General features: G+C 38.8%; 1 protein-coding gene across 2 annotated transcripts in view; it reads right to left on the bottom strand.

Moving 5' to 3' along the window:
• The window catches only part of Nadk2 (NAD kinase 2, mitochondrial), a 186,670-nt gene extending 163,959 nt beyond the window's left edge, over positions 1–22,711 (bottom strand). The window contains exons 1-2 of one of the 2 annotated variants that reach the window (XM_076213806.1): positions 22,548–22,645; positions 1,315–1,361 (exon numbers count right to left, since the gene is read on the bottom strand). Coding sequence is in view for 1 of the 2 variants with exons in the window: in XM_076213805.1 (XP_076069920.1) it covers positions 22,548–22,602 (55 nt within the window). In the remaining variant the exon portion in view is untranslated. Of the gene's footprint in view, positions 1–1,314; positions 1,362–22,547 lie in introns of both variants that reach the window. The other variant, XM_076213805.1, reaches the window with a different exon arrangement.
• Between the last annotated feature and the right edge of the window lie 1,038 nt (positions 22,712–23,749).

Genomic DNA, 23,749 nt, shown 5'->3' with positions numbered 1-23,749 from the left:
GTTAAGCCTATGAGGATATTAGCAAGGAAATGGACATCAGCTATGTAGGTAGTAACTGGAATGGCTGGGCACTTATCTTTGAAGCTAATTTCCAGAAAAAATTTACCAATGATTGGGAAGGGTACACCATCTACATTGCAAAGGTTGACGTTGGGGGTTCCAAAATGGTGACACGTTTTGCTTCAGTGCAGAATCTGTGGAAACTGTGTAGTGTCATGATGTTAACTGGGGAGCCCGTGTTGAGAAATATTTTCACTTTGGTATTACTAGACTTAGCATTGAAGGTTAAGGAACCTGAAGACATGTCTGGGATATCCAGGGTGTGTACCGGTAAGGTTGCAAATAGAATATCTTTGTATGGAGTGGCTGTCCTGGGTGTGCCCCAAGTCTTTGTACCCTGTAGTCACAAGGAAGATGTTTCGTGAATACCTTGCAGGAGATGGGTTACATGAATGTTTAGCAGGAGATGTGTTACATGACTGTAACATTAGCATGAGATGTGTTATGTGAATGTCTAGCACGAGAGCTATCTGGGGATTCTTGTCTGTGATATCTCATGGCAAAGATCAGTCATGTGAAAACAAGTGCCATGATGCTCGCAGTATCGGTTCGGTTGTGACGGATATCTGTGATAACACGTATTAACAAGGTGTCCTGGTTTGTGATAGTGTGTACTAAACATTCGTGTTCTTGAAGGAGAGCGCTGTCGTGAGTGATGTCGCATACGCAATGTATGTCGTGCTCTTGTGTGATGTGAGGGGGACTGTGTGACCTGTGCTATCGTATGTGTTGGTGCTATGGGTACTGACTGACTTTGTACCTGTTCTGTGTCAGAGAATTTCCATGAAAATTCACCTAATGTGATACCTGGTGTGAATGTAATGGCGCTGGCTTTCTGGAGTGTGTCTGGGTGTAGTTGTGAGAGCAGGCAAAAGTATGCAATGAGGGAGACTAGATTATCCAATGAAATTGTGTTGTTTGAGACCCAGTCTGAGTTTTTGAGACTTTCTCAGAGTTTGCTCTTAAATGCTGAAGCTATTATTGACTGTCTTTTCTTTAGTGGTGTGTGGGCCATGATTGTTTGTTTTTGGAAGAGAGTATATGGAGGGAAAGTGCTCCAAGTGGCTCAAAAGCCACAAATGACCTTTTAAAACATTCTACAAATGTATCAAATGAATGTGTTTCCTCAATATTGGATGTTAGAATGGATATCTTTGTTTTGTTGTCTGTGACATTCATGTATTAAGAAAAATATGTGTGGAGACTGTGTTGCTCCTAGGTGGCACCAAAAAATGGAAAAAAATATCCACTTACCCAATGTGATGTTCGAGTGTGGTGGTGATGGGGCTGCAGAGGGGGCACTGTGGGGGGCAAGAAGAGATGGAAGGATTCACTGATGGAAACAGGGGAATCAATTAATAAGTGGTTGTGGGAAAGGAAAGTTAGAATTTATGAAATCAAGATGTGATTGGATTATATGAGAATGAGATAAAAGGTGAGAGATTCTTGTGCAGCTTAGATGCGCATAGTGGTGGAGCTTTGGCTTGGAGATGTTGCAACGATCTCTGGCACGGAGATGATTGAATGGAGTGTGATACAATGTTGGAGGAGGGGGAGATGATCCAACTCGTGCAGTGGTGGAAAAGGGTAAGCCAACGTTTCTGTGTTGTGGTGGAGGCAGCAGGCATCGTGGGTGGTGGAGAATGGTCTCTGATGGGAGATTTTCTTATAGATGGAGAATGCATCTCTATGTTGACATGGTGGAGCGGCAGGCATCATGGTGGTGGAGAAAGCCTCTGGTGGAGAATTGCCATCGGGCTGAAGAATACGTCTGTATGTTGACGTGATGGAGCAGTGGGCGTGGTGGTGGTGAAGAATGCAGCTGAGAGGGATCGGCGTAGAACTAGGGCTTCGTTTTGTGGTTGTGGGTGGTGCAGCTATGAGGGGTTGCCTTGGATGTAAGATGCTTCAGCAAAGATCAAAGCTGTCACTGAATTGTTTGCTTCAGAGTGGCATGGGTTGTGGGCAATGGCATGAAGAGCGTCATTACTTTTGGCTCGTAAGTGGAATATTGGAAGGTACTTCGAAGGAATTTGTGTTGCACTGCTGCTTCAATGTCCACAGCTGTAGAGTTAGTATTGCTTTGCAATCCCATATGTGCCACCACAATGTAGAATGTTGTGTTCTCTACATTTGAATTGGTGGTGAAGAGAAACTCAGGCCAAGTTCTTCATTTTAATCGGTTCCGTTCTGTTCTTGTTCTATCTACTATATACATGGCAAGCCCCCAGGAAAGCTTGGAGGGTTGCCAGAAACATATACAAAATATTTACAAGGGTTGCCAATGAGGAATATTGAGAAGTTGGGTCACTGTCAGCTGAGACATCAGCCAATGCAAGTGGCTGATCCGAGAGACACAGCTGGGCTATTGTTCAAGACAGAGGTTTGACCTGAGACGCAAAGAATCTTTTGTTTTCAAAAGGGTGTAATCAAAAAACGTTGGTTAGCTTGGTCCAGAAGCCCCTATGAAGATTCATAGCCTTCGTTGAAACCACATCTTGTAGCATATTTGTGCATGTACGCACGTGCACACCAGTATCAATGGGAGACCCAGCTACGAAGATGCTCAGCTACAAAGATGTGCAAGTCATCAAAGTGTTGCAAATGTTGACTATAACAAATATAAAGTTACTGCTATTATACTCAGTCTCTTTCTCCCTGAATAAAAATGTCACAGAAAATGTGATGAAGCCTGTTCACAGAATATGGGAGTCACTCAGCTACAACTACAAAATAAATATAATTAGGAAGCCGACACCAGCATCCTCATATTCCCCACTTGCGGCTCACGATGCACACATAGGCATCATCATATTCAAGAGGATAAATGAGAAGGAAAAGGAGCAGGAATACAAGGAGAAACTGAGAGAAGTGTGGGAGGTGGTGGTGAAGGATAGAGTACAAGTAGGAGTGGAGGAGTGAGGGTGTTTCAAGGAGGAAGTGACAAGGTGTGCAAAGATGGTATGTGGAACAAGGAAGATGGAAGGGAATAGAGGGAAGGGTAGTGAGTGGTGGGATGATGAAGTGATGAAGCTAGTAGAAGAGAAGAATTGTAAGATACAAAAAACCCAAAGTGAATCACTCAGTTGGTGACTCCTGCTGTCCTGTCCTGGCGATGGAGATAGAGAGGATAAGGAGCATTACTGATCATGGCTATTGATGGATATCGTTCAGAGATAAAATGTGGATTACTGAATATACAGTCAGTAGGTAATAAAACTTTTGATATTCGGAATCTAATTACTGATGAAAGCTATGAAGCTATGACATTCTAGCACTAATTGAAACTTGGCTCAATGAATATGATAACGCTAAAATCAAAGAAATGTCTCCGGTGACGCATACTTTCTTACATAAACCTAGAACAGAAAAACGGGGTGGAGGAGTAGGGATTTTTCTCTCTAATGTATTTAAAAAACTGAAGGTTTACTCCACAAATAACTTTGAAAGTTTTGAACACATGCAAGTTGGTTGTGAAATGGATGGAGTAAAGTGTACTTTTATTATTGTTTATAGACCCCCAAGTGCGAGTAAAAGTTTATTCACGGATCAATTTACTACATACTTAGAAACACTTGATATGGTTAGTGTAAATACATTTATTTGTGGTGACTTTAATCTGTGGATAGATGATTTAAGTGTGCGAAGTACTATGGATTTTATTGAAGTGATGGATTCTTTTAATTTAATGAACATGGTTAATGACATAACATCAATGGGTGGCCACATATTACATTTGGTAATTGCAGATAAAAATAATGACTTAGTTAATGGTCTCCATGTAGACGAAATTTGTCATTTGTCGCCTTTTCATTATCTAGTGACATTTTTCATACCCCATAGACAGAGTAAAAAGCAATCAAAATTAATAAAGTGTAAATCAATGAGAAATTTTATGCCGGATCTATCTATAACTTCTGTTGTAAACACCCTAAATGTGGAGAAACTTGAGTCACATAATCATATTCATAGAAAATAAGAAGAGTGTGTGATGTGTCTCTCGATATTATTTAATGACATTGCTAAAGGAAAATATGAAGATATGTGCCCGTTAATAGAGAAAGAAATTGTTATTGTAGATAGTGCACCATGGTTCAATGATGAAGTGGGACGTGTGAAGAAAGAGAAAAAGAAAAAAGAGAGGCTTTGGAGGAGACAGAAAACTGAGGAAGCCAGGAGAGACTATCAAAAAGCAAGGAATTATGAAAAACACCTTATAATAAAGAGAAAGAAGGAGTATCATAGAAAAAAGACACTAGATGCGGGTACAAACACTAACAAGTTGTATGGAATATTGGATAATTTGACAGGAAATAAAAAGAAAAACAAGTTACCAGAAGGTTTTTCTGACAGAGAGCTAGCGAATAAATTCTTGGACTTTTTTGACAATAACATTAGAAATATTGTGTCTGGTTTTGATATGGTCATGAACCATAAAGTAATCCTTACTGCTCATGTACCGGAAATGAAATTACTGTTGTTTACTTCAGGTGTTGTTGTTGTTGTTGTTCCCTAGACTGTCTGTCCGAGCAGTCCCGTCTCCCCAAGGAAGGCCACAGCCGAAACTGGGTTTTCCCACAAATCCTTTATAGAGTGTATGTTGTGTTGTTTGCGTGCATGATTGTGTATAATGCAGTCTTCCATTATGTGTTGTATGGTATGGGGTGAAGTGTTACATCCTGGGCAGCTGTTCACAACACGGTCGTCCAGCCTCATCTAGTAGCTTAGAAGTGCTGGGTGGTGACCGCATCGCAGTCTGGCCAAGTGGACTCTGTCCTTTTGTGGGAGAGAGGATTCAGAAGGGTGGATATCAGGGGGTCTGGCATGCAGCAGTGTGTTGTCTTTCAGTGTGTTAATGGAGCGGTGAGTGATATGATTATGAATATGTTTCCGGAGGCTGGTATTTGGTGGTTGTGGAGGAAGAGAAGAGAGTATCTGTGCGTAATAAAGGTCTTTGGGTGTTGTTTTAATGTTTCTTGGTGTGTGTGGGTGTTCTGCTATGTAGTGTAGCGGGTGTGATGTCTTTGTGGTGGCTGCAGCAAGTGTTTGTGTGCCTCTCATGTCGAGGTGGTCCTTGACTTTGAGGACTTTTGTTTCATGGTGTAAATGGTCTGTAGGTGATGTATTTGTGCAGCCTGTAATTGTTTTTAGGGCTTTGTTTTGTATGATTTGAAGGGTGTTGTGGTGTGTCTCACTGAGATTAGGAGCCCATGCAGGACTCGCATAATTCATCACTGAGCGTATGCATTGTTTGTATATCGTTATATTAGTTTCTTTGTTTTGTCCAAATGTTGTTCCAGTGATTGACTTAAGTGCGTTAAGTCTGGGTGTGCATTTGTTTTTTATGTTTGTGAGGTGTTGTTTGAAAGACATGGATGTATCGTATGTTACACCAAGAATTTTCGGTGTGTTTGTGTGTGGTATTAGAGTGTTGTTGATGTAGAGATGAGGTATGTATTTGTGTTCTTTTGTCCAGTTGGTGAGAAGTGTTGCTGTAGATTTGGTTGGAGCTATTTTGAGTCTGTTTGTGATGAACTATGTGTTGAGTGTGTCAAGGTAAGGCTGGATTATTTCTGCAGCTTTGTCTGTGTTACGATGTGTGCATGTGATTGTTATGTCATCTGCGTAGGAAGAGATTTGTATTTCTGAGGTGTCTGGTGTGGGTAAGTCATGCATGTATAGATTAAATAATGTGGGGGATAGAACTGAGCCCTGTGGTACTCCATTCTTAATGTTTCTGATGTGCGATGATTGGCCATTATATGACACATGAGCATTCCTGCCTGCCAGATAATTGGCCAGCCATCTTTTGGTGTTATTGTGCATGTCTGTGTTATATATTTTATTTGTTAGGTTGTGGCGGGGGATAGCATCAAAAGCTTTACTAATGTCCAATGTTATAAGAAGTGTTCTGTGGTGGGGCCTATCTGAATTGATGCCATCTAAAATTCTTTGTGTGAGGTTTGTCAGAAGAGTGTTTGTGGAGTGTAGTGGCCTAAAACCGTGTTGTGAGTCAGCAAGGGGAATATATGGTGTGACAAGTTTAAGTATTAGGCGTTCAATGACTTTAGAAGGGGTGCAGAGAAGTGTGATTGGGTGGTGCCATGTTGGGATTGTTGGGTCTTTGTTCGGTTTTGGAATGGTGATTATTTTACCATGCTTCCAGATGTCGGGTATAGTGTTGTGTGAATAGCTGTAGTTTGCAATGTTTGTGAGTGCGTGTATACCTTGTGGTCCAATGTGTTTTAGGTGGATGTTGCTTATGTTATCAGGGCCACAGGCAGATGAGTGCTTGAGATTATGCATTATGAGTTTTGTCTGACTGTCTATGAAGGGTGTATAGTCTGAGTCTGTGGGGAAGTCTTTCTTACATTGAATGGTGCGTCGGTCATCAGGGTGAGAAGTAAGATGGCTCATCTGTGCAAAATGACGTATGAGTGCGTTTGCTTGTTGTCTGTTTGAGGGTAGATTATCTGTTGTTGTGATTATTGCTGCATGAGAGCGTGTAGTGTTAGTGTTGGATAGTGTGATGCTGTTGAGTGTTTTGTACAATTTGCTGGTGTTTGTTTTGTGATCAAGTGTATTGATAAAGTTTTGCCAATTTTGAGTTTTTTGTTCATGTATTTTATTGGCAATCATAGTGTTTAGTGTTTGTATTTGGTCTGCTATGTTTTGAGGGATAGGTGTGGGGGTATCGTGTTTAAGTGTGTCACGTTGTCTGATGAGGCCTTGGATTTCTGGTGTGAAGTTGGGGTTGTGTGATTTTCTGTTGCCTCTAGGGATGTATCTCTTGTCTGCGTTTTGTATGATTGTATTAAAAGCGTGCACAGCATTGTTTATGTTTGTGATTGGTGTACTGTTAAGTGTTTCAAAATGTTGTTCTGTCTCTTCAGTAAAAGCTTCCCAGTTAGCTCTCTTGTAATTGGTGTAAGTGTGTCTGTGGCCAGCTGGGGTGCATCTTGTTTTGGTGGTGATGATGATTGGAAGGTGGTCAGAGCCAAGGGCTCCGAACACTCTCCATGATGTTGTTGGGGTTAGGCAGGGGGAGCAAAAGGTGATATCAGGAGAGGAGGGAGTGTAGAGGGCTTGGTATGGGATATGTGTATGATTATGCGTGTTGTTCATGATAGTCAATGAGTCGAACTGAGTCTGTATATCAAGCCCTCTGTCTGTGTCAGGGTTGTCGACATACCAGGCAGACGACTTGGCGTTGAAGTCACCACCCATGATCAGGTTGGGGATTGAGGTTAGTTGGCTAAGTTGAGGTCTGAAGGTGTTTGGAACTGTGGGGGATGATTGGGGGGGAATGTACATGTTAACTATTGTCAGTGTTGAATTGTTGCCTGTGCGGATATGAATGGATTGGGTTTCTGTTGTGTTATCTGTGGTAGGGAGGAGAATTTTGGTTGTGGCACTTGTGTCCACACAACAGATGGAGTGGTGGATCAGGGTGATGAGTCCACCGCCATTGCCGTCAGTCCGGTCTTGTCTGATGGTGGTGTAATTATGAAATGATGGTGTTTTGTGTGAGTGTCTTAGTTTTGTTTCTTGTAAAATCGCAATGTGTATGTTCAAGTTCATGTTTTTTAGTGTTAATACCGTCAATGTTGTGTTGTAATATGTTGATGTTATGTGTTTTGTATGTGTTGTATGTTGCCATTTGGGGTAGAGGTTGGGGTGGTAGTGGGGAAGGTGTAGGATCTGGGTCAGAGGGGGGGAAAGGAGAGATCGGGGACAAAGGAAGGGGAGTACTAATCGGGGGTAGGGCAAAGGGAAATTGGGAGTGGGTAAGGGTGTTGGCTGTGGTTGGGGAGGTGGGAGTGGGGTTACTGGAGGGCAGGTAGAACATGTCCAAGTGTTTGTGTATTGGTTTGTGTCAGCAAGTGTTGTACAAGTGAGGTGGGCCCAGTTTTTGCACATATTGCACTGAACTGAGCCCTTTGTCTGTCTGCTCGAAGTAATGGGTTTAGAGCATGTTGGGCATGTGTATTTTGTGGTGGGCCCAGGATTGCTCTCTACATCTCCGGCTAAAAGTAGAAGAAGAGGGGTGATCGCCGGAAAATCACCCCTTAGTGCAGAAAATGTTTACTTCAGTAAACAGAACTACTGTTGGTTTAATAGTACAGAGAGTGAAACTTACAAATTGTGACAATGATCCTGTTCCAATAAGAGACATTATTCATAGTGAGAACTTTGATCAATTTCTGGACATTTATATGGACATAGTGAATAAAAGTATTGAAAGTAATATATTTCCAATGTCTGAGAAGAGAGCGATCATGAAGCCAATAATTAAAGGAAATCTTGATGCACAGTGTTTGAATTCTTTTAGACCAGTCTCTAATTTGACATTTTTATCTAAAGTGATGGAAAATGTTATTTTGAGTCAACTGCTCGAGCATATGCAACAAGTGAATGTGTTACCTGATAACCAGTCTGCCTATAGGAGACTTTACTCTCCTGAAACGGCAATGTGCTCAGTGATCAATGATTTACTTGTGGTAATGGATGAGGGAAAGTGTGGTATTCTGATTTTATTAGATTTGAGTGCTGCGTTTGACACTGTTGTGCATAAATTGCTATTGAGAGACTGCAGATCGATTGGTGTAGATGGGGATGCATTGGAATACTTAAGGAATTAACTGAGTGATAGGATATACTGTGTTCAAATAGGTAAATCTTACTCAGAGGAAAAAACCTTAGAAAGAGGTGTTCCCCAGGGAAGTGCGCTGGGTCCTGTTTTGTTCTGCATATATACAATTGAACTATCTCATATACTTGAGAAACATAGCGCGAGTTTCAAGTTGTTTGCAGATGACACTCAATTTTATATGACAGTGACAAATATTGATATTGAAGAAAAGTTGAGTGTAAATAGATGGATGAAGTCCAAACAACTGAAACTAAATGAAAATAAGACAGATTGTGTAATTGTTGGAAAACATGATATCATGAGACTGAACATTCCTCATTTGACAATTAATGATACTGTATTGGAAGTAAAAGATGTGAAGGACCTAGGAGTGATGGTGGATTGCAACTTAAGTTTTAAGTGTCAGATAAATCAGATGGTGAGAGTAGCAGGCTATCACTTACGAAATATAGCCTTTGTAAGAAAGTATCTTGACAAGAATATCATCAAAATGCTCATTCATAACTATGTAATTAGTGAACTCGACTATTGTAATTGTTTGTACTATGGCCTCCCTAACTATCTACTGAGAAAGCTGCAACTTGTCATGAATAGAGCCGCAAGGTTAATTAAAGGGTTATCTTCATGTGAGAGAATAACACCAACTTTAATTGACCTGCATTGGTTACCAATTAAGGCCAGACTTGTGTATAAAATAGGTGTGATGGCCTATCAGGCATTAAATTCTGGTAGACCCAAATATATACATGATCTCCTTGAGGACTTTCATATAGACTCAGATATGTTGTTAAGACACAGTGTGATGCCACATAGATTACATGAGCCACGGTACAATCTGGAAATTTGATTTAGAGCCTTTGAAAATTGTGCTCCAAGACTCTATAACAAATTACCTTTAAATCTTAAGATGGCCAAAAATGTTGAAATATTCAAGAAAAGACTGAAGACATACTTGTTTACTGAGTGTTATGATCTGGATGATATGACTATGAAGCAAGAATACAAGTGTTAGTTTGTACGAGGGCGGCTGTAATGAGCGCCATGTAAGCGGCGGAATACGGCCGAGAAACTCCAACTACGTAAGAACGTAAGGATTGGTTCCAAAGTAGGATGAAAGAGACATATGAGGTATAGAAAAAAAGAGAAGCAACACAAAAATAAAGGAGGCAAAATGGTAAGCAGATCTAAAATGGGGGAGAAGTATAACAGAAACTTTTCAGAACAATAAAAAAAAAATAATGGGAGGAAATGAAGAGAGGAAGGAGAAGCGAGTTAAATAGAGAAGAAAAGGTAAAAGGTGCAGATGGACAGATCTTAACAGAAGTGTCAGGTGAATGATACGCGTGGGAAGCTCGTACACACTGTTTATTATTATGTAAGATCAGTCAACATAGGCGTGAACGCCGACATGCGCAATAGTAATGGAATAGCAATGGTAATAAGAATGTTATGCAAAGCAATAATACAACATCCCCCTTCAAGTTTACAAAATCTCAAAATAAACTTATCAGTAAGTAACAGTTAGTCACTTTCCTATCTATTGTCACATCAACTGACCAAAAATTCTCACTAGCAGATTTGACTTCCCTAACATAAAAGAATTATCTACTTCATCACAATCATCCTCTTCTATTTCGTAAATATGTTTTGACTTTAGGCAAGCCGAAGCATAATGGCCGACACGTGCACATATGTGACATTTGGAATTTCTGGCTGGGCAGTTTTTTCTGAAATGTCCATCTGTGTTCCCACACCATCTACACCTTGGTGGGCTAAACCCAGATGCTTTGAAAGGAGATTCACCTCTCTTCTTTCCTGTCTGTTTCGGTTTCAGTGGTTTCCTTACATCTTCATTGAGGTGTCTTTGGTGCACAAGTTTCCTCGTTGAAGATGTACTGGCACCTTTCCGCTTGTTTGTGTACTCAACTGCAGCTTGCACTTTACCTGTAATTACTTGCTTATGTGTTCTGGAGATTTCTGCTGCTTTGAGGCTTTCGATCACTTTGTTGAGGTCTGGGACAGGCCATTCACGGAGTAGTCGTTCTCTCCCTGCTTCATCCGTCGTACCTACGACAATTCTGTCATGAAGGAGAGAGTCTTTCAAGTTTGCAAACTCACAGGATTCACTGAGCTGACGAAGACGGAGCACATACTCGTCTACGGATTCGTTGCTCCTCTGAGCGGCTGAGAAGAGAAACCGTTCATACAAAACATTCCGCTGGGGTATGAACTGCTTCTGCAGCTCGGCGAGTATTCTAGCAGGATTCTTCTTGTCTTGCTCTGTCAGCGTAGGAAGAGAATTCATAACTTTTTGGCACTCAGTTCCCATGACAGTACATAGAGTGGCAGCCACTTTATTCATTCCCTCAGTGTTATCTGATCCATCGGCGTTCTTCAATTCTAAGTTCAGATCAGTGGCAATTGTGTAGTAGTGCCACGAGTTTTCAAAAACCTTCCAGTTCTCCACCACGTCTCCTTTCAAAGACATGGGTGGGGGTGCTGGAATCTGGTATGCAGACATCGTAGACTATCCTTCCACTGTCGTCACTGCTGTGGATGTCGTCTGCGTTGTCAAACACCAGTGCACAACCACAACGTTTTCGGAGGTTTATTTGAGAAGATACGTCGTTTACCGTCGCCAGTAGGGAATAATTACACTGAATTACACTGTTCACGAATAGCCTAGGGTAGCGTAACACTGTCAGCAGTACCGATATAAACAATTTGCGATCATCCGTCGTGGGCGTTTACGTAAGCAAGAGGGGAAACTTATGCAACACTGAGGGAAGGGCGCGCTCCTTCACCGAACTCGGTAGTCTGGTACAAGTTACACACACACTTCTAGTCCACTATGGTAGTTTTTCTTCGTGATTTTCCCAATTGAGGATGTTCACTGAAGTTTATAGCGTATCTCTCGAGACGTGGTTTCTCGGTATTCGACTATTAATTGCGTAGTCGAAAAACCACTAGCTCGCACTTGCTCCGAACTCGGCAGTCTGGCACGATTTTCACACGCGTTTCGTATCCACTACAGCTATTGTTTTCGTGATTTTCCCAATTGAGGATGTTCACTGAAGTTTATAGCGTGTCTTATGAGACGTGGTTTCTCGGTATTCGACTATTAATTGCGTAAATAGTCGAAAAACCACCCGCTGCCACCATGTCGGGTGAATGATACGCGTGGGAAGCTCGAACACACTGTTTATTATTATGTAAGATCAGTCAACATAGGCGTGAACGCCGACATGCGCAATAGTAATGGAATAGCAATGGTAATAAGAATGTTATGCAAAGCAATAATACAACAAGAAGATGAAACAATAAGGGGAAGATGGGCAGATTATTTCAGAGAGCTGTTGAATGTGGAGGAGGATAGAGAGGGAATGGTGGTAGTGGTGGTAGACACTAAGAAAATGACAGTGATGGAGGAGGAAAAAGGAGGAGAAAATCAACTAAAACATATGAATCTGTTTTCCTTAAAAAAGCGTAGACTTAGAGGTGACTTGATACAGGTCTTTAACCCCTTCCATACGGTGCCGCACACGTAGGCGTCATGAGGAGCAAGTGGATTCGCGACGCTGCCATATCGGCATCTTGATTATATTTATTGTAGTCGCCCCTGTGTTTTTACATTCTCCCAAATGCGCCCTGAATCCCATTCTCTGTGTTTTTCAAAATTCACGGGTGAAAGAGAGAACGATCGATATAAGCGGCGACTATATTTTATGATGTGAATATTATTTCGTTACGTCATACGGCTGGCATTGGCTGCTGCCCGCGAGATTTAAGTCCCGTACTGAAGTGGTTAAAATTCTAAAGGGAATTGATAACATCAAAAGTGACAAAATTTTCACACTGAATGAGAATCCGACAAGAAACAATGGTCTCAAACTGTCCGGAAATAGATTCACTTTGGAAGTGGGTAGAAACAACTTCGCCAACCATGTAGTTAATGAATGGAATCAACTTCCTGCAGAGGCGGTGCAATGTAGTTCAGTTCGAAGTTTTAAGAGTCATTTAGATAAACACCTAAGCAAGATGCTGTAATGATTATCATTTATTCTATATTATTTGTTTTTGTTTTATCATTTGTCTGTTTGATTCTCATTAATTATTAGTTATATGTCAATTTATCATTTACTATTTATGTTTGTTTATTATTTAACTATACCTATGCATTTATCTATTTTATTTGTTATTTACATTATTATAGTTTTTAATTCATCTATTATCATTTTGATTTTTTTTTGCATCCGACCTAGATATGGACCAAAAGGTGTCCTGTTGATATGCTCCACCTTTGTAATCCTTTGTAAAATAAGAAAAGATGAGGTGCAAGTAGCTCTGAAAATGATGAGAGCAGGTAAGGTACTCAAATTAGATGGGTGTCATGTGGTGTCTGATGAAGGGAGGTATAGTAGTAGACTGGCTAGTGAGGTTGTTTAATTTGTGTCTAAAAGACCCATGCAGGGCTTGCACAGTTCATCACTGACCATATTTATTGTTTATATACTGGAGTGGTAGTTTCTTTGTTGTGTCTGAATGTTGTACTTATAAATTATTTAAGTGCATTATGTCTGGGTGTGCATTTTGACTTCATGTTTTGTGTTGTTTAAATGAGATGGATGTATTATATGTTATACCAATAATCTTGGTGAGTGAGTGTGTGGTATGAGGGTCTTGGTGATAAAGAGGTGTGGTATGTATTTCTGTTTTATTGTCCAGTTGGTAAGAAGTAGGGCTGTGGATTTGGTTGGGGCTATTTTGAGTCTGTAGTGAACCAAGTGTTGATAGCAGGGTGTGTATGTGTGTGTAGCTTTGTCCCCTAGCTCCCCCAGTGGGGTGCACATTACCTAGCCAGTGGGACAAGAGCCTCCTAGACTTCACCCAGAATAGTGTATATTACCTAGCCAATGGGGGCAAAAGCCTTTCTAACCCCCCCAACCCCTTCCCCAGTGGGATACACATTACCTAGACAGGGGAAATAAATGACATTTTACCTTCTTAACTATTGTTCTATTTTTACAAATGGGCTCTTCAGTTTGGAAAATAAAAACACCTAAGAGCTGTCAACTGATAGTATTTCCTGGCATTTCAATTCCTTACAAATTCTATTACTGTTATATTTATTCTTTAAAGCAAGGCAGGGGACAGGGATTGCCTTCATCCACAAGATATTTAGATTAAAAGGGAAATAATTGGATGACATATGGGACTGGGATGAGTGGGCATGGGAGCATGCCTTAGCTGGCTTAATCTTATATGGGAGAAGAGGCCTCTTTGTATTTAGATAGCTATTTCTTTATGTGAGAAAGCTATAGGAAAGGGGAAGGATGTTTTTTGGGCTTTTATGGATCTGGAAAAGGCTTACGATAGGGTAGACAGAAAGGCACTGTGGGAGGTTATGCAGATATACGGGATAGGTGGAAAGCTTCTAGGAGCTGTCAAGAGTTTTTATGAGAGTAGTAGAGCTTGTGTCAGGATTAGAAATGGAGAGAGTGAGTGGTTCGAGGTAAAGGTGGGACTTCGTCAAGGATGCGTTATGTCGCCCTGGCTGTTCAACTTATACATGGATGGGGTGGTGTGAGAGGTAAATGCAAGGGTAGTGGGTCAGGGATTGGAGATGGTTAAAGAAAATGGAGAAAAACGGGAGGTGAGGCAGCTGTTGTTTGCGGACGACACTGCACTTGTGGCAGGATCAGAGGAGGGATTGAGGAGGTTGGTGGCAGAGTTTGGGAGAGTATGTGATAGAAGAAAGCTAAAGATAAATGTGGGTAAAAGTAAGGTGATGAGATGTACAAGGGGTGAAAGTGGCAGTAGACTGGAAGTGAGCATTAAGGGTGAGCGACTGGAGGAAGTGGATAGTTTTAGATACTTGGGTGCAAATGTGGCAGGGAAAGGTAGAGTGAAAGTGGAGGTAGAATGTAGATTGAGAGAAGCGAGTAAATGCCTTGGTGGAATAAAAAGTGTAATGAGGAATAGACATTTGGGAATGGATGCTAAGAGGAGACTGTATGAAGGAGTGATTGTGCCAACAGCACTGTATGGGGAAGAAACATGGAACATAAGAGAAGAAGAGAGAAGGAGTTTGAATGTGTTTGAGATGAGGTGTCTGAGAAGTATGATGGGGGTTACTAGGCTAGATAGAGTGAGAAATGAGGAGGTGAGAAGGAGAACAGGGGTGGAAAAGGAGCTGGGAGATAGGGTTGATGAAAGAGTATTAGGATGGTTTGGACACATGGAAAGAATGAGTGAAGAAAGACTAGTAAAAGAGGTGTGGAAGGCAGATGTGGAGGGAGTGAACATGAGGGGACGTCCTAGGATGAGGTGGATGGATGGGGTGAAGGGGGCTTTGGGGAAGAGGGGAATGTCTGTTGAGGAAGGACGGGAGAGGACAGAAGACGGGTGAATGGAGAATGGTTGTATATGGATGATGTTGTGATTGCATGAGGTGGAATGGGCGGGTGGATGGGGGGTGAGGTAGTATGTGTGAGCAAAATTTGACGCAGCCCGATGGGATTTCTCCCCGTCCTCTCATTTTATGCAATGGGGGGATGGAGAGGGGGGGTCGACGATTTAAGGAAGCAGCCTTGCTGTGGATGTGCTGTGTCTTGCGACACTGCTTCTGACCCAGGGCAGTGGACAAGGTGCAGGGATGACCCGTCATTCAGGAGGTGCTAAGATAAGAGGGAGGGTGGAGGGGTATGGAGTGTATTCATGGATGGAATGGGTGGGAATGATTTTATGCCTTTTTCTTTTTGGCTACCCCCCTTGTAAGGGAGAAAAAGCCTTGGTATATGTATGTATGTACTGTATGTGTATTTCTTTATCAATCAAATGTTCACATACATGAATAATTTCAATGGTTCATACTGGCAGCATTTGAGAAAGTATTTTTATAATCACCTGTGTACATACCTACACATAACCCATAAATGCAGAGATTTATACAAATGCTGAAGTCCTCTATCAAGACTATCTCATATTCTACTAATGTTATTGGAGGAATCAATAATATTTTATTTGAAATATATCAATATATAGTTAGGTACAGGCAAAAAAATAAATAAATAAAAATAACCCTTAAATTCTTGTTGCATATGAAAGACAATTTCATTAGAAATAGAATACTTTTTAAATTCTTTAAATAGCTTGAAAAATAAGGGAGATATATATATTTTTATTATTATTTTTCTATTCTAATTTTTTGGTTAGACTTTACCATAACAAAGTGTGAGAATTAAGGGTGGTAATTTGTAAAGATTTTGGTCAAGAATTACATATAAACTCCAAACCACTGATCCAATTTTATTGAAACTTGGAATACTTGGGTTTTGTGGGTCACCAAATCACCTGAGTATGTCAAAAACAATGTAGAACATCTCCATCATACCAACTTTGCCTTTTCATGACAACTATCAAATTGTCAATTTAAATATGATCATCAGTAAAACCCAAACCACTTCCCCAGTTGACATGCAACTTGGCACGTGAAGGTTTTATGGGTCAAAAAAATCACCTGAGCATGTCAAAAACAATGTAGGACCTTCCTTTTATACTATTCTTACTGATGTCTATCACGTTGACATGGCAACTATTGTCAATTTAAAGATAATCATCCATAAAATCCAAACCACTGACCCAATTGACATGCAACTTGGCATATGAAGGTTTTGTGGGTAAAAAAAAAATCACCTGAACATGTCAAAAACAAAGCAGGACCTTCCTTTTATACTACTGTTACTAACACCTTTCATGTTGCCAAGGCAACTATTGTCAATTTAGAGATAATCACCCATAAAATCCAAACCACTGGCCCAATTGACATGCAACTTGGCATGTGAAGGTTTAATGGGCCAATAAATCACCTAAGCATGTAAAAACCAATGTAGGACCTTCCTTTTATACTATTCTTACTAACACCTTTCATGTTGTCATGGCAATTATTGTAAATTTAGAGATAATCATCCATAAAATCCAAACCAGTGGCCCAACTGACATGTGAAGGTTTTATGGGTCAACAAATCACCTGAGCATGTCAAAAACAATGCAGGACCTTCCTTTTATACTATTCTTACTAACACCTTTCATGTTGCCATGGCAACTATTGTCAATTTAGAGATAATCATCCATAAAATCCAAACCGCTGCCCCAATTGACATGCAACTTGGCATGTGAAGGTTTTATGGGTCAACAAATCACCTGAGCATGTCAAAAACAATGTAGGACCTTCCTTTTATACTATTCTTACTAACACCTTTCATGTTGCCATGGCAACTATTGTCAATTTAGAGATAATCATCCATAAAATCCAAACTGCTGCCCCAATTGACAAATCAACAAATCGCCTGGGCATGTAAAAAAACAATGTGAGACACCTGCATCATACTAAATTTGCATTTTCATGGGAACAATTAAGTTGTCAATTTAGAGATAATCATCAATAAAATCCAAACCGCTACCCCAATTGACATGCAACTTGGCTATTTGCCGTGACAAATTAGTTTTCCGATTGGAAATCTAAAGATAATGCACCTATATATGAATATTTTAATGTGATATTCATGTTTTTAGCCTATTTCTTCCGGAAATGAGCAACTTTAAGATAGTTGGTAATGCAACAGCTGTGTCTTTAAGCGGAACATGGAGGCATATTCTCTGATACTTAGTCATGTTTGTTTACACATGACATGTCGGAGATACTACTAGTGGTAGTCGTAGTGGGTGTTGTTCACAAATAATACTTACATTATTATGGTATGAATTTTAAAATGTTGGACAGGCAATGCTATGCCTATTACATAGCCAACTATGGCTATGATAGCAAGTATATGAAATAACTATTAATAATATGGTCAGTATTCCATGTCATGGACCATGTCCATGACCATGAGAAATCTCAAGACTAGTAGAGGTCTAGGACAAGACTTAATTTTCTTCTGGGTTTTTTGATAATAGATATGAGCTGTTGAAATAAGGCTGTTTATTTAGATTGTCATGATTATAGATAACATACATACATATACCAAGGCTTTTTCCCCCTTCCAAGGGAGGTAGCCAAAAAGGGAAAGGCATAAAAACACTCCCACCCATTTCATCCCTAAATACACTCCACACCCGTCCCACCCTCCCTCTCATCTGAGCACCTCCTGGATGGGCGGGGGGGTGGGGTAGTATGTGTGAGTAAATTTTGACGCAGCCCGAAGGGATTTCTCCCCGTCCTCTCCTTATATGCAAGGGGGGACGGAGAGGGGGGGTCGCCAATTAAATGAAGCGGCCTTGCTGTGGATAGATAACATGATTAAACAAAATAACTCCTTTGAAAGTAAAAAGACTTTATTCATTTTTCTATTTCAGCAAATTGGTGTAAAAAATGATTCACTAATTTCAATGTAAATTTAAGTTAGGTCTTGGGATTGTTGCAGTACTGACTGGTCAGTGTACTGACAGGCAATCTAAGGGTAAGGGCTAAAGCACCTATATATGTACTTTTGAATGTGATAGTAGAATTCTTTCAGCTGTGCGTACATTACATTGATAGAACATGTAACATGATAGGTGTTAGTAAGAATAGTATAAAAGGAAGGTCCTACATTGTTTTTGACATACTCAGGTGATTTGTTGACCCATAAAACTTTCACATGCCAAATTGCATGTCAATTGGGCCAGGGGTCTGGATTTGACAGATAATTGTCTCTAAATTGACAACAGTTGCCATGGCAACATGAAAGATGTTAGTAAGAATAGTATAAAAGGAAGGTCCTACATTGTTTTTGACATGCTCACGTGATTTGTTGGCCCATAAAACCTTCACATGCCAAGTTGCATGTCAATTGGGGCAGCGGTTTCGATTTTATTGATGATTATCTCTAAATTGACAATAGTTGCCATGGCAACATGATAGGTGTTAGTAAGAATAGTATAAAAGGAAGGTCCTACATTGTTTTTTACATGCTTAAGTGATTTGTTGGCCCATAAAACCTTCACATGCCAAGTTGCATGTCAACTGGGCCAGTGGTTTGGATTTTATGGATGATTATCTCTAAATTGACAATAGCTGCCTTGGTAACATGAAAGGTGTTAGTAACAGTAGTATAAAAGGAAGGTCCTGCTTTGTTTTTGACATGTTCAGGTGATTTTTTTGACCCATAAAAGCTTCATATGCCAAGTTGCATGTCAATTGGGTCAGTGGTTTGGATTTTATGGTTGATTATCTCTAAATTGACAATAGTTGCCATGGCAACATGACAGGCATTAGTAAGAATAGTATAAAAGGAAGGTCCTACATTGTTTTTGACATGCTCAGGTGATTTTTTTTACCCATAAAACCTTTACGAGCCAAGTTGCATGTCAACTGGGCAGTGGTTTGGGTTTTACTGATGATCATCTTTAAATTGACAACTTGATAGTTGCCATGAAAAGGCAAAGTTGGTATGATGGAGATGTTCTACATTGTTTTTGACATACTCAGGTGATTTGTTGACCCATGAAACCCACATATTCCAAGTTTCAATAAAATTGGACCAGTGGTTTAGAGTTTACGTGTATTTCTTGACCAAAATCTTTACAAATTACCACCCTTAATTCTCACACTTTGTTATGGTAAAGTCTTCCCAAAAAATTAGAATAGAAAAATAATTTTAAAAAATTGTATCTCCCTTATTTCTAAACTATTTCAAAAATTTAAAAAGGATTTTGTTTCTAATGAAATTGTCTTTCGTATGCAACAAGAACTTAAGGGTTAAATTTCTTTTTTTTTTTTAATTTTGTGCCCGTACCTACCCTTACCCATAGATTGCCTCTCAGTACACTAACCAGTCAGTACTGCAACCTATCTTAAATTTACGTTGAAATCAGTGAATCATTTTTTACACCAACTTACTGAAATAGAGAAATGAATACAGGTAAACGTCGACTTACGATGGCCGCGACTTACGATTGTTCGACTTTACGATGACGATATGATATATTTAACCCCTTCCATACGGTGCCGCACACATAGGCGTCATGAGGAGCAAGTGGATTCACAACGCTGCTATATCGGCGTCTTGATTATATTTATTGTAGTCGCCCCTGTGTTTTTACATTCTCTCAAATGTGCCCTGAATCTCATTCTCTGTGGTTTTCAAAATTCGCGGGTGAAAGAGAGAACGATCGATATAAGCGGTGACTATATTTTATGATGCGAGTATTATTACGTCACGTCGTACGGCTGGCATTGGCTGCTGCCCGCGAGATTTAAGTCCCGTACTGAAAATACATATTATAGTGTTTGAATATGGTAAAAAGGATAAAAATAATTAAATAAACTACTGTACATGTTTAATAGGCTATATTCAGTATCTCTGGTGGTTAATATACAGGTAGGCTAGGTACAGTGACCACGGAACAGAGTGATACACAAATTGGGGATCGACTTACGATGAAATCGTCTTACGATGGCTCTATCGAAACCTAATGCCATCGTAAGTCGACGTTTACCTGTAGTCTTTTTACTTTCAAAGGAGTTATTTTCTTTAATCATGTTATCTATAATCATGACAATCTAAATAAACAGCCTTATTTTAACAGCTCATATCTATTATCATCATGAAACCCATAAGAAAATTTAAGTCAAGTCTCTAGACCTCTACTAGTCTTGAGACTTCTCATGGTCATGGACATGGTCCATGACATGGAATACTGACCATATTATTAATAGTTATTTCATATACTTGCTATCATAGCCATAGCTGGCTATGTAATTGCCATAGCTGGCTATGTAATTGCCATAGCATTGCCTGTCCAACATCTCAAAATTCATACTATAACAATGTAAGTATTATTTGTGAACAACACCCTCTACGACTACTGCGTGTAGTATCTCCGACATGTCATGCATTACTAAACACAATTAAGTATCAGAGAACATTCTTACATGTTCTCCATTAAGGCACAGCTGTTGCATTACCAACGATTTTAAAGTTGCTTGTTTACGGGAGAAAATAGGCTAAAAAATATGAATATTACATTAAAATATTCATATATAGATGCCTTATCTTTAGATTTTTACTTGGAAAACTAATTTACAATGGCTAATAGCCAAATTTATGTTTAAATTGGATTTTTTTGTTTTTGAAGAACTGGGCATACACTTGCTGAACAGCAAGACAATTTGATAATCCTCCGCATGCACTGAATGCTACAAGCATTCAAACTAAGGCATACCCATTCAAACGGGCAGCAAAAGATGGCGGTGTAAACATTACATCCACGATGGTAGTGCCGCCCACAGATTCGCATATACCAAATAAAGTGTATGCAATAAACTGTCACCTAGGAATAGCTGTGTATACTAATGATAGTTTCTTGTAAGAATTTCTTCTAACAAATTTTACTATTACCATGTTTCATTATCAACCAAATGTTCACAAATATGAGCAGTTTCCAAAGCTCAAACTAGCAGCATGTAAGAAAAGTATCTTTAAAATCACATGCGCAATATCCACATGTACCTGATGATTGCACAGATGCATATGATTATGAGTTTTCCCATCTAGACTATCTTATATTCCACTCATCATAGTGTAGCAATCAAAAATATTTTATTTGAAATATGTATGAGAGTACAAATGTGACCAATTGAAATGAAGGAGACAATGAATGGTAAATATTCAGTTGTGCACAACTACACAATATAGCAATAGAAAATTAATCATTAATTTTGTAAATTATAATATATCAATGTAGTATGCAATCTTGGCAGAAATGAAAAACAAAAAAGATGCTAAAACAGATTTCGTACGTAACAAAGTTGCGCCGGACATATGGTGCTCCATATTTGTTTTGATAGATGCTGATGTTGAAGAAATGAAAGGATGATAAATTTGTCTGTTCTAACCTAACCTAACATGTATTTAGTAAGTCGGTACCTGTAATTTAAGTTCATTCGGATCGTCGTTGTCACAGATGTTGGCAGCCTGTTCAATCACTCTTTCTGATTGTGGGGTATACAGGTTTCTCATATCTTGAAGGAATGCATGAATTTCAGCTCCATGGCATTCCTTCAAGAATATATACCTCACAAGGTACTGGCAGAAGTACCGAGGACGTACACCAGGCCTCAACTGGACCGGACAGACAACAAACACTTGACAAATGACAAGATGGCATCCCAATCCTATGATAGCGACTTCGTTCGTTAGTATATTTGCTTGTAGCAAGACATTTTTTATTTTTATTTCTGCCAAGAAAATTGGGTCAAAATTGCATATTACATGCATTTATTATAATTTACAAAATTAATATTTTTCTAATGCTATACTGTGTAGTTGTGCACAACTGAATGTATACCCAATGAACAATTAATATAACTGGTTTAATCAAAATAAGTGTCACCTTGTCACAAGGCTTGTGCCAGGATGAAGATCATCATCATAGGATGTCATGCAAAGTAACAATCTGTTGCTGGCAAATAATTATTCTGTGTTTAATGTGGGAGAGCTTGGGGAGCAACTCATGATGCTGGATGAATGTTACCAGGATGGTGGGGGTAAAGCCCCCAATACTCAATAGTGTGTTACCCTCTTGAGATGAACCCCACACAACCACCACCACTAACCAATAAACTTCAATGATAAAAATGTGGAACATACTAAAGAAAATTACACAAAAATCAGCCAAGATCCTTACATTTTATAAATTATACACCATGTAAATAATATTTCTAAATTGCAAAAATATTACAATTGAAGCTTTTAACTTCATTATCAAATTGTATGTTTATTATACCAAATTATACTTATCATTTATTCTTCCTACAAGGTATGGTATAGAATTACACATTGCCCTTTACCTGATTTGAAGGGAAGAGAGAAACGATTGGTGAGCAAATTTCGTATCACGTTCATTATTCCACTTAGCTTACAACGACGGTCATAAAAATTATCTGATATACATGTATCTTTATTTTTTCGGTGTCGTCTGCGATTTTCTCACTTCGACGTCCGAATCGAAGAAACAAGGGTCACGATTCTTTCTTTTTATTAGTATAGTGAGGGCGAGAAAAAAATAAAGACTAATAAGATAGGAAAAATAACAATAGAGATAATAAATAGATATGATCAAGTCAGAACTGCTTCTGATGGGCTTGTAAATTTTATGTTTACAAAGACGAAAGTAACACAATCGAACGACAACATTTTGTAAACAACAATAAAAAATGCAAAATAACTTGAAGAAATGTCATTGTATAAAAGACATCTATCTGTAATAATGAACAAATTTGTCCTATACAAATACTGTAGGAAGAGAAGAAGCAATAACACAAAATAAACTGACAAACAAACTAAAAGTGACTATACGAATATTCGCACGGAGTAAGAAAGCAGTTTGAAATAGGTAGCCTATAGTGGATAAATAAAAAGATCATAAATTGTTTTACAGGGTTATAAACTATAAATTGAGAACAGTGAAATAAACACCAAGTTAAAAAGTGGGTGTTGAGGTCTTCGAACAGACCTCAAGTCAAGTATAGTGAATTATTATTATTATCATCATCATCATCATCATCATCATCATGATTATTATTATAATCCTTACTATTATTATTATTATTATTATTATTATTATTATTATTATTATTATTATTATTATTATTATTGTTATTATCATTATTATTATTATTATTATTATTATTATTATTATTATTATTATTATTATTATTATTATTATTATTATTATCATTATTATCATTATTATTATTACTATTATTATTATTGTTATTATTATTATTATTATTATTATTATTATTATTATTATTATTATTATTATTTTTATTATTGTTGTTGTTATTATTATTATTATTATTATTATTATTATTATCATTATCATTATCATTATTATTAATAATAATATTTAGGACAGGTGGAGGTTGTGTAGATCGGATTTTTGTGGTAAGACAGATATGTGAGAGAGCTATATGAAAGGGGAAGGATGTTTTTTGGGCTTTTATGGATCTGGAAAAGGCTTACGATAGGGTAGACAGAAAGGCACTGT

This window comes from Oratosquilla oratoria, chromosome 32 (genome assembly GCF_046742065.1).
Source record: "Oratosquilla oratoria isolate Oo_2021 chromosome 32, ASM4674206v1, whole genome shotgun sequence".
In the NCBI taxonomy this organism is placed as follows: domain Eukaryota; kingdom Metazoa; phylum Arthropoda; class Malacostraca; order Stomatopoda; family Squillidae; genus Oratosquilla; species Oratosquilla oratoria.
The sequence above is the reverse complement of the archived record's forward strand: the minus strand, read 5'-3'. Positions and strand labels throughout refer to the sequence as shown.